Source organism: Vicia villosa, unplaced genomic scaffold, assembly GCF_029867415.1.
Source record: "Vicia villosa cultivar HV-30 ecotype Madison, WI unplaced genomic scaffold, Vvil1.0 ctg.000232F_1_1_3, whole genome shotgun sequence".
In the NCBI taxonomy this organism is placed as follows: Eukaryota; Viridiplantae; Streptophyta; class Magnoliopsida; order Fabales; family Fabaceae; genus Vicia; species Vicia villosa.
In genome coordinates, this window is record NW_026705087.1 from 668,646 (window position 1) to 681,420 (window position 12,775).

At 32.5% G+C, this 12,775-nt stretch overlaps 1 protein-coding gene across 1 annotated transcript; it reads left to right on the plus strand.

The window, feature by feature from the left end:
- Positions 1 to 10,519: 10,519 nt before the first annotated feature.
- Positions 10,520 to 11,575, plus strand: LOC131625638 (F-box protein SKIP23-like). Its single transcript, XM_058896480.1, has one exon. It carries the CDS (start codon positions 10,520 to 10,522, stop codon positions 11,573 to 11,575), a length of 1,056 nt encoding a protein of 351 aa, XP_058752463.1.
- Positions 11,576 to 12,775: the final 1,200 nt, after the last annotated feature.

Here is a 12,775-nt window from a genome sequence, read left to right on the forward strand (position 1 = left end):
CATTACAGGTTTTGAAGATAGGCAGCTGCCTGTGAGATATCTTGGAGTACCCCTGACCAGTAAAAAGTTAAACATCAATCATTATATGCCATTAATAGAGAAAATTCTGGAGAGGGTAAGGCATTGGACCACCAAACTCCTCAGTTATGCTGGGAGGGTGCAGCTCATCCAAAGTGTGGCTTGCGCTATAGCTCAATATTGGCTACAGTGTTTCCCCATTCCTAAATATGTTCTTCATAAGATTGACTCTATTTGTAGAGGTTTTCTGTGGACAGGGAAAACTGATAACAGTAGAAAAAGTCCAATAGCATGGAATACAATTTGCAGACCAAAGCAGAGTGGGGGCCTCCACATTCTGAATCTTACTATCTGGAATCAAGCTACACTTTTGAAGTGCCTGTGGAATATTCAGAGAAAAGCAGATAATCTTTGGGTGCACTGGATCCATGCATACTATTTGAAAGGTAAACCTCTATTTGAAGTAATGCACAACACTAATTGGACATGGATATTCACAAACATCATGAAACAGCGAGATCACATTCCCCTCATTTCAAGTGTTTGGGATACCATGGCTGCAAATCTGAAGTTCCCAATGAAAGATGTGTACAACTGCCTGCTGAATGCTAGGACTGTGGAGTGGAACAATCTGATAAGGTTTAATCCGGCTAGACCTCGTGCAGTATTTTGTCTATGGATGCAGTGCCATGGCAGATTACCTACAAAGGAGAGAATGTGCCGATTTGGGTTCATTGGTGATGCTATATGCAGCATGTGCAGAAGAGATAATGAAACCTTGCAACATGTATATTTTGACTGCCATAGTTCATTGATTATCTGGTGTTCTATTCTGAAATGGATTGGAGTCATTCATACACCCCGACCGTGGACTGAAGAACTTCATTGGATTCTTGCTAATACTAAAAAGAAGGGATGGAAAGCAAAGCTGCTAAAACTTGCTTTTACTGAAACCATATATGGCATATGGCAATTTCGCAATAGCAAAGTTTTTGGCAACACTGCATACACTGAATATCCTACCACTCTGAGTATTATAGATTGCATTATACAAAGAGGATGGATTGATAGAAAAATCAGGAACCACATAGCTAGCTTTATGTTATAAGTTGAGTTTCTCATAGGTTTGATCTAGTCCATTTTTGTACAGCTGGATCTTGGATCGCTTTGCTATGTAACTGTTTTTGAATTAATGAAAATTTTCACTTTGATTCAAAAAAATATTGAGCCATAGCTATATAATAATAATAATAATAATAATAATAATAATAATAATAATAATAATAATAATAATAATAATATAAATATTCAAAATATTTATAAAAAATATTTTACTTATTTATATTTAGAATAATACAAAATATTTTACTTATTTAGCATCACAAATACTACATATATCACATCTCATTTGTATACATATTTAATATTAGAGAAAAAATTAAAATAGTAATAATTTTTTAATAGTAATAAAAAATTACAATGCATCTTATCCTATTTATATATAATATTTATATATAAATATTTAAGATAATATATAACATTTTAATTAATTCAATATAACATTTTATACCAGGTATTTTAATTTTATAAAATTCAATATGTAAATAAAAACAATTCCTATAAAAAAAAACAGATAATATATAAAATTTAAAATTGGAACTAAAGATTAAGTGATATTATTATTGTTAAAAACTTATAATCATTTTAAGTTTCAATTTTATTTATTATATAAATATTATAAAAGATAATAACACTAATATAATTAAAAAATAATTTTCATAATTAATTTTCTATTAATATATTTTAATTATAAATTATTTGTATAACTTCTTTATTAATTCTAAGGTCATTAAATTGGCTATTTATAAAACTATTCATTTTTTAAAATTTAATTCACACATAACTATATATTAATTTTAATAATTTCTTTATCATTAATATATTTAAATTAAAATTATTTTTTATAATTTCTTCCATTACTTTCTCCCTTAAAATATTTTTTTTTGGAGCAATAAAGAATATATATATTCCAAAAACAAATTCAGTACAAGCTGATCAATGAAGATCCAAGCCCATGGTTACAAGTAAACAAAACCAACATTACAAGGCATCAACATAAGCTCCTAATTTCCTGTCAAGCTTAGCCCGATACTTGATCCTATCTAGCACCCACTGCAAATTGAGATGTTCCAATCTAGCATTCTTAAAGACTCTGTTATTTCGCACAATCCACACATGGTATATGACTTCAGCTATACATATGCGGAGAAGCTTGGCTCTATTGCTCTTTCCTCTAGCAGTGATAATAATCCATTTAAGCTCCTCTGTCCATGCTTGAGGAGAGTGTGGAGTATGACTCCAATTCAACACCAGCAGCCAGAAAGCCCGAGTTTCCCTACAAGCAAAGAAAAGATGCTCACATGTTTCAGTATCATTACAGTACAAACAAACACCATCAGTCACAGTCCCGAACTTGCTCAGCCTATCTTTGGTGTGTAAGCGATTCTGGCACGCCATCCACAAGATGAACAAAGCCTTTGGACTGGCCAAATTCCCTCTTAAGATGTTCCTCCACGAGACCAGGCCACGATCCCCTCTTAACTCCAAATAAATTTGCTTGGTTCTGTAAGCACCTGTTTGCAAGAACTCATTCCACGCTCTAGAACTCAGCAACAGGTCCCTGTACTTAAAGATAGACTTGATGATCCAAGAATCACTCTGCTTAGCACAATAGTTTGTAGCATCAGCTCCTCTCTTCATATAATAGTGACTGACCCAGCTAATCCACATTCTATCCTTCTTTGCATTCAGATTCCAAAGTAACTTGCCCAAGGAAGCACGATTCCAAATAGTTAGGTCAATGAGGCTAAGACCTCCAGCAGCTACAGGGTCACAGACATGTTCCCAAGAGATGGGGGCCTTATTACTAATAGTATCTTTACCAGTCCATAGAAAGCTCCTGCAAAGGCTTTCAATGTGATGGATGATCTTCTTGGGAAGGGGAAAAATCTGCAGCCAGTAGTTAGCAATAGAGAAGAGAACACTTTTCACCAAGAGGAATCTGCCAGCATAAGATAACATTCGAGTGCACCAGTGATTGATTCTACAGGTCATTCTATCAATAAGAGGTTGGCAGTTATTAATTGTAAGCCTCTTACTATCCAGAGGAACCCCAAGGTACCTGAAAGGCATTTGCCCAATCTGAAAACCAGTTTCATGCATCAGCAATTGTTGACAGTTACTATCCACTCCACCCATGTATATTTTGCTTTTAGGAACACTCATAACCAGTCCTGTGGTGGAGGAGAATTCTTTCACCTTCTGCATAATGAGTCTAATGGAGTTGACATCTGCCTTGGAGAACAACAAAATATCATCAGCAAAGCAAACATTCAAGATCTTAAGTTTTTCACACCTAGGGTGAAACTTGAAGCCAGGGATATCACCCAAAGTTTGAAGCACCCTGTGTAGATACTCCATAATCAGGACAAAAAGCAGGGGAGAGATTGGATCTCCCTGCCTTAATCCTCTCTTAGCATTGAGAGTAGTACTGGGTTCACCATTAAGAGCAAACTTATAAGAAACAGAGGTGACACATGCCATGATCCAAGATACAAATTTGTGAGGAAATCCAAGTGCATACATGATGTTTTTTAAGGCAATCCACTCCACAGTATCATATGCCTTTTGTATATCCATTTGGATCATACACCTAGGTGAGATATTTTTCCTTCCATAGCCTCTAACCAGTTCCTGTGCTATCATAATGTTGTCATGGATAATTCTGCCAGGTATGAAAGCAGATTGGTTATCATTCACAATGGAACCTATAACCCTCCCCAATCTGGATGTAAGAATCTTGGACAGAATTTTGTAAAAAGTACTACAACAGGAAATAGGCCTCCAATCTTTCACAGTCTTAGCTTCATTAGTCTTAGGAATCAGAGTAATCAGAGAGCAATTTAAGTCTTTATGCATAGTGCTAGTCCTGAAAAACTCCTGAATAGCTGCTACTACATCCCCCTTCACAGTCTGCCATGAACTCTTGAAAAAATAAGCATTGAAACCATCCAAGCCAGGGGCTTTGTTGTTTCCAATGCTACTCAAAGCATCCCACACTTCCAGATCAGTAACAGGTCGGATCAGACTTAAGGCATCATCCCTTGATAGAAGACTACCCCTACTAATGCTGGCAATATCAATCCCCTGCAGAGTGTTTGTAGCAGTCCCTACAAGGTTTGTATAGAAATCTAAAATTTCCTTGGCTCTCATCTTTAGTGGTAAGAGTATTCCCATTCAAGGATACCAGAGTTGCTATATGCTTGTGCTTGTTCTTCTCCTTCACTGTGTTATGGAAAAAAGTATTGTTGCCATCCCCCAAATGCAACCACTCCACCTTGGCTCTCTGCTTGAGTATACTTTCCTCCATTTGATTCAGTTCCACCACTTCATCAGTTCTACACTTAACTTGTTCAATGGCTGAAGCATCAAACTTATTGTTCTCAAGGTGTTGGTGGGCTTCCATAAGGTCACTTCTAGCCTGTTGAATCTGAAGCTGTAAGTTACTAAACCTTCTTTGAAGCTGCCCTATAGGCCTCTGCAGTCTCCTCATCTTTTTCCACAGTCTATGCATAGCAGTTCCATGGATATGTTGATTCCAACTAGTTCTAACAACTTCCTGATAATCCTCTTGCTTGGTCACGTAGTTCACAAACTTGAACATAAAACTTCTATTGGCTGGGGCAGCTATCCAATTAACCCTTACAGGGGAATGATCCGAGATGCTAGGGTGAAGAACCTCCACACTCACATTTTGATACTTTTGGAACCAATGACAATTGCCAATAAGCCTGTCTATCCTTGAGTATATAGCACCAGTGGACTGTTTATTAGACCAAGTGAAGTGACACCCTTTAGTAGGGGCTTCAAACAAACCCTGTCTCTGCATCATTTCAGTCAGGTCACTATATTCATTGATATGTACATTGTTCCCTCCTATTCTATCTTGACAAGTTAAGACATTATTGAAGTCTCCCATAACAATCCAGGGACCAGTTATATTTCCACCCAAAGTATCAATTTGATCCCAGAGATTCTTTCTCAACTCCTTTTGATTCTTGGCATAGACAATGGTAGCAAAATAATGGATACTATTATTCACATTACTAACCTCCACATGAATAAATTGTTCTTCAATAAGAAGTACCTTCAGTTGCACATCAAGATCCTTCCACAAAATCCAAATCCTACCATTAGAATGGTGGGAGTAGTTATCTATGAAGGACCAAGACTTACCAAAATTTCTTCTAATCTTGCAAGCATTACTTTGTTTAACTCTAGTTTCAAGCAAAGCTACAATTGGGACATTAAAAGTTGAGAGGTAGGAGCTAACCTCTCTATGCCTTGCCTCCTTATTGATGCCCCTAACATTCCAAGTAGCAAGCATTAACCATTACTGCATCCCACCTCTGGGACAGTTCCAATCCCAAGGGGTGTGAACACATTCTGCACAAGCATCTCATTAACAGGGGTGAAAATGATTTTCTTCTTGGCTTTATCAGTTCTATTAGTGCTTACCTCAGTCCATTCATCATCCTGGTTATTCTTCTGGATAGTACTAACCTTAAGAGGTTCTTCCACAATCTTTTCCAGAATTTTCCCCTCAACCACAGTGTCCTTAGGCTGTTTTGTTGGTTTCCAAACTTTTTGCACAGGTTTCTGCTGCCCAATAGGTTGTTTACTCGAGCAATCATGGCCTATTCTCAAGCAGGTATGGCAGTATTTTGGCCTCCATTCATAGTCTATCTTCTGTTCCCACTCCCTACCATTATGATCTTTTATGGCCACACCTCTTTTAACCGGTTGGGTGATATCAACCTCAACCAACACCCTTGCATAAGAGATGCGCAATTTTCTAGCAGTGCACTCATCAGTCATAATAGGCCTACCAACAGCACTAGCAATCTTAGATAGACTCTTTTCTCCCCATAAGTGCAATGGAAGATTTGGCATAGTGATCCAAAGAGGGAGAACCCTAAGTAAGTCAGCTTTCAGTTCAAAATCAATCGACCAGTACTTCAAAAAGAGAGGCTTACCATAGATGAAATAAGGTCCTTGCTCCATGACTTGACTGAGATCTTCATAGCTCTTGAATCGGACAATGAAGTATCCAGAGTCATTAAAATACAATTCCGGAAGAGCGACGAAATTCCAGGTTTTCTCCATGAAGTTCTTCACAGCGTGCATCGAGAGAGTTTCTCCAAGGGCAAAGAGTATGATCGCATTCTCCCAATACCTGAGTTCCTCTGTAACATCTGCCTCATCAATCGTAATTGTCTCCTTGCCATCAATCAGCTCTGGCGCAACAAATCCAACGTTCATACCTCGGTTCGCATTGCGGTTACCCTGGATAACATCTACCCAAGGTTTCGTCGTGGCTATCTCCTTCTCCGGTGATTTCGTACTCTTCACCGGGCTCTTTGTCACCACCGGTTCAGCAGCCTCTACGATTGTTTCCTTAGGGGTTTCCTTCTGTACATGAGTCTCTGTATCCTTTGCCACTGTTACCGTCGAAGTAGAGAGCGTCGCCGCCGTGGATTTCGGCCGGCCAACGCGCCGTTTAGCCTTGGTCATTCAAACCCTAGCAGAGCTTCAATGGAACAGTTGTTTTAGCTTTTTTATATTATTCTCCCTTAAAATATTTGATGTGATTTTTAATTGAGATATATATTTTTAACTATAATATGTTTCAGATTTAATTTTATTTATTATATAAAAATTATAAAATATAATAACACTAATATAATTAATAATTAATTTTATATTTATATGTTTTAATTATAAATTATGTATATAACTTCTTTATTAATTCTCGCTTAAATGGTCATTGAATTGGTTGTTTTTAAAACTATTCATTTTTTAAAATTTAATTCACACATAACTATATATTAATTTTAACAATTCTTTTATCATTTATATACTTAAATTAAAATTATTTTTTATAATTTCTTTCATTAATTTATTTCTTAAATTATTTTATGTTATTTTCAATTAAAATATATATTTTTAAATTATATAATTTTTTATTTTAATAATATATGATAATCAATTCTATTTACTCTTTTTTATAAATATTTTTTAATTAAGTAACATTTTATTTTAATATTTAATACTCAAATCATTTTTTTTTGAAAAAATTAATAGGTCTTAAGATTAATATTATTCCATATTATTATAGATATAGATTATTATTTAGAAATACATGTAACAAACTCTTCAAACTACCCTCTATTAGTGATAATATTTATCACACTTTAATATTCACTTTTCCTCAATCAATTTGTAACCTAAATTTAAATTATGGAAAGTTAACAGAGAGTCACCAAACAGTTAGAAACTGAGAGACACCAATAAATTAAAATTCAATAATATTTTATCTCTTTTTTAATAGACATTATAAATATCATCGCACAAATTACTTACACCTACACAATCATGTCGATTTAGTTTTGTATTTTTAGTCTCAATTCTATATAATTTTTTTTCTACTTACCATATTATAGATCTCAATCTTATTGCATTGTTGAAACCCAATTTCTGCACACAAAGTTCATTAATCTATGTTAATTTTTCTTCTTTTCTATTAATCAACTTATTTCTCTATGGTTTTATGTTTGCTTTATTTGGATTTTGCATATTCATTGTGTGTTTTTATTGAGTTGAAGTATTGTGTTCTTTTCATTTTCTTCTAAAAACACAATTTTCATAGTTGCAGGAATTGGTACATGGATTTTTTTTTAAAAGCCAGAATCATATATTAAAGGGAACCGAAGTTCACAAAGATACACGAGCAAACCAGCCCGGAGGGAGAAAAATTACACGCCAATTGCGATTACGATAAGTAAAAGAGAGGATTTCTACTAAATTCATAAAAGCTACAATTGGGTTGGATAATTTTCCCCACAAAATACCATCTCCAAACCAAATAATTGTCTTTGAATTTGAATGCATGCAGATTTTGGGAATGACTATAAAAATAAATTCATTATTTTTTAATTTATAAAAGTAATATTAAATTCTATTTTTTAATTTGTAAGATTTAATGCTTTTGTATGTAAATATAATTATTTATTGATGTGTATTAACAACTTCAATTGTATGTAGATGCAGAGGAAAATATTGGTGTGGGACTATAAAACTAAAAAAACATTCTATCACTTCTCAAATATGCAGGTAATGAAACGAATGGTTCATTTTATGGATATGGATATTGTCATGTTGATTTCTCTTTACCTGCTGTTAAGGATATTTGAACTATTGATGAAAATAATATCATTTAAAACTCTAATTGGATTCCATAATTCATTTAAGAATGTGCTTATAGATGTTTGATCTATAAAAATAGACACTTTAATTAAAATCTATATTAATACAATAAATGGGTGAATAAATATAATTAAAGAATTACAAAATAGCAAAAAAAAAAAGTAATTCAAAGGTTTATGATTATGGATAGAACAATAATAAATAATAAAATAATAATAATTTAAATTATTAATTAAAATCTATATTAGTATAATTAATGAGTAAATGAATATAATTAAAGAATAGTAGTTATAAAATAAAATAAAAAAGTAATTCAAAGGTTTATGATATTTTGTAATAACTTTTCTTTCAAGTAATTCAATGGTTTATGAGTTACATAATCAAATATTTTGTAACTCCTTTTAATTATAAGTAATTCAAAGGTTTATGATATTTTGTAACTCCTTTTCTTTAATTATATTCATAATCATATATTTTGTTCTATCCATAATCACTCTACATATAAATATGTGATATTGAGATATCATCATTGTCTACAAACAATTTTTTGATAGTATGGTTCGATTTTGTATAAAAAAATCTTATTTCTTTTCACGTCTTTATATTGATTTTTGTGGAAGAATACAAACTCAGATTATTTTATTTAAATATTTAAACTTTTTTTATTGATTTAACTTTTGTTAATTTAATATTTTAACTTTCTTTCTAATTTTCTTTTATTTCTTGATATGAATATGGTTTTTATGTGAATTATGTGAAGATGATAGATTTATGTTGTATCATTTTTGCTTGAGAAGTCAATGAAATGGTTGTTCATGTAAGTATATATTTTTATATGTAATAATTGTATAAATCAATTATTTTTCTATTGATATATCTTTTTTGTTAGTTTGTTTTTTTATCTTCCTTTTTCATTTTCTTTTATTTATTAATGTGTGGTTATTTTTCATGTAAATCAGAAAGAAAAAAAAGATAAATTTAAACAATAAATGAAATGGATGTGCTGACAAACTGATAAACCAATGACATAGATTACAAAATTTTATCTGATGGAACACACTGTGACATTTTCTTCAAAAAGATATTTCAAAAACCTTTTACCTCCATGATTTAGTTTTTTATTTATAACCATACTTATTATTTCTTTAATTTTTTATTACTTATCATTTCCTTAATTTTTTATAACTTATATTTTTTATTATTCATATTCTAAACTAATAATTAAATATGAAATAATATACTTTTATGTAAATTAGAAAAACAATTGATTTTCCATCCAATAATAATTAATTAATAAGTTCTTTGATGATATATCTATTAAATGATATTGATTTTCATGTTGTGACTTCTTTGATTTATAAAATTTTACATAAAATATTATAATATAAATTCATAATAATAATAACAATAATTAATATTATTATTATTATGATGAGTATATTACATGTTACTATATTTACTAAAATATATTTATTTATTTAAAATAATATTTAAGATAAAGATTCCAATCAACCCCGTGCGGAGCACGGGTCGACAATCTAGTGTAAAGCAAAGAGAAAGAAGAGCTCTTCCGAACTTCAAAGACAAAAGAGTAGAAAATATAAACAAAAAAGTTTTATGGGTACTCCCAACACTAGAGACAAACAATTATTCTTTTGAATAAAAAAAAATTTAGCTAAATTATTAATTGACCCATGAAATTGTTGTTTTAGAAATTATTCGTTCATAAAAATTATTAATTTTTAAGATACAAACTAATTAATAAAACTTAATATAATTCATATATTATTTATAATTAATTGATATTTTTTAATTCTCTTTAAAGTTTAACATATTATTAAATATTCTTATAAACTCATATATAATCAATGGAGTTTTTCTATTACTTTTAAAATTATACCTTTTGTCAAATATGTATTTATAAAACTACATATAATAATTACTTGAATATAATCATCTATATACTGCTCAATTAATAAAATAATAAAATAATAATTTAAAAATTTAAATTTCATATACAATAAAATTAATGTATTATGCATCAACCAAGGCGAGGGTTATTTTCTAGTTAGCATACATGCAATCTCAACCCTAACCCTAATGAATGGCACATTCTCTGAGTTGCATACTATTTCCACCGTCAGTCTCACCACCAAACCTTTCCACAAAAAAATCAATGGCAGATTGGTTTATGCTTCCAAAAGATCTTCTGCTGTTAATTATAGAAAAACTCAACAGTGAATTCTACCGCATTCGCTTTCGTTCCGTCTGTTCCACATGGAGATTTTTCATACCAAAACCTCACAACCTTTTTCCCTTCAAGCTTCCGCACTTCCCCGACTTTAGTGATTCTGATATCGAAAAACTCGAAAAACACAGCATCTTTCTCATCAAACCACCCGCAACACCAAACCAACAAATTCTCCGCCCTTGGTTGGTCAGAATCAGTCCAACTTCAACCGGAAAATTTAACCTCTGGCACCCTCTTTTACGTCACAGTCTTAATATACCTTCCGATCTGCGCATGCTGGACTTCAGCCAACTCTCTGTCTTTAATATGGGACAGATCTATAATTTGTCTACCCCTGTTGCCACGTTTCAGGGGGACAAGTTTGAGGATTCTGTTGCCACGTTTCAGGGGGGAGAGATTCTGGATATTATCACACAAGACTACTCCGGGGAGCTGGTGATGCTCCGTCGTGGAGACGATAGTTGGACTAAGATCCCCCATGAGGCATATTTCTACAATGATATTTTCATTTTTAACGGCCGGCCTTGTGTGGGAGACAAAACCGGTTGGACTGTGATGATCGGATCAGATTTGAGCATTCATTTGGTGGCTGAGCCAGTGCATGGTGGCTTTCTCTATGGCGACGTTAAAATTATGGTGGAAAATGAGTCTGAGTTGTTGCTAGTTCACCGATCTAAAGATTTTTCCGATGGAGATAAGCCTGTATGGATCGATGTGTATAGGCTTGACCAGAAAGAGAAAAAGTGGTTGTGGTTGTCAAATTTAGGGGATACAGTTGTGTTTTTTGGGCGATGTGGTTCGTTCGCTGCTTCTGCGTTGGATTTGGGTTTTGACAATGGGAATTTTGTGATTTATTCTAACAATAATGACATGAGTATTTTTCACTTGGACCAACGGAAGAATTCGCTTTTATCTGATTATCAAGATTATTTCAAGTTGTTCTGGCCACCTCCAGAGTGGATCATTAGTAGGGGTTTCTAACAGAGTAAGTTATTTGCATTGGAATTTCCTAATGTAATAATGATTGATAACTATTACATGTTTGAGTTTGCATGGAGGTTTTTGTATATATGTTTCTTTTGAATTGCAATGTTTAATAATTATATTTGTTAGCTACTTCTGGTTAACATTTTTGTATTTTCTTTTGTAGGTATTGAAAAATTATAATCCATCTTTAACTTGTGTTTGATACCACTTAGCCATGGAATGAGAGACTTGATGTTTGCTGTAGCAGCTGCTGCTGTTTGGTCTATTTCTGGTGTCACTAACCAAACATGGCTATGGTGCTGTATATATTTTCATTTATTCGTTACTGTACTATTTTTATTTGTTGGTATAAAACCATAAACTTGCCGTATCTCTTTGGTGTCCAAAATATTCCAAGTTTCGCTTCTAAAAACTATCCCATTTTAAGAGAGTGATTACATGTCTTTATATCTATAAAGAAGAATTACATTGAGATTACCAAAATTTTGAAAAATCGAAAACAACAATGCATTAATCATTTTGGCTAAGGTATCTAGAGATGGAAAGTAAAATAAGCTTCTAACTACACACCCACAATTGAAAATTGTCAAGAAAACTGCTCCAATATTTTAATCAAATGAATCCAAGACAGATACAAAAGAGACTACTTCAACATAAAACTTAAAACACTCAGTTTCATGCATCCAAGACACCCAGATTTCTACAATAGCTTGTGGAAAATTAGAAATGCAGATACTTGTTTACAGCAACATATTAATTTAGAAAACTAATAGATAATGTATCAACATTTCAACATTTCTATTTTCATAACTTTGTACTAGTTAAAAAGTTTATCCAAATCTAACAATTCAAAATCAATAATAATCTCAGCATCCAATGCAAGATTACATGATCCATTACGAATTCACCTTTTGAAGATTCACTCTGGTGGAGAGGACAACTCAAAATATTCGAGTTGATGCAAAAGTCGCCCTCGATCTAAGTGATAAACCGTGCTCCCAAAACAATCAAAATATTCAAGTTGATGCAAAAGTCGGCCTCGATCTAAGTGATAAACCGTGCTCCCAAAACAAAGCCCTATCACCTAAATTCTTCAACTTCGCCCATTTTTTACTCTTCTCATCTAGCTTAAACACAACAGTTAACCATAAATACTCACACATTTTTTTTTAATAAGCCATGATATGAATATAT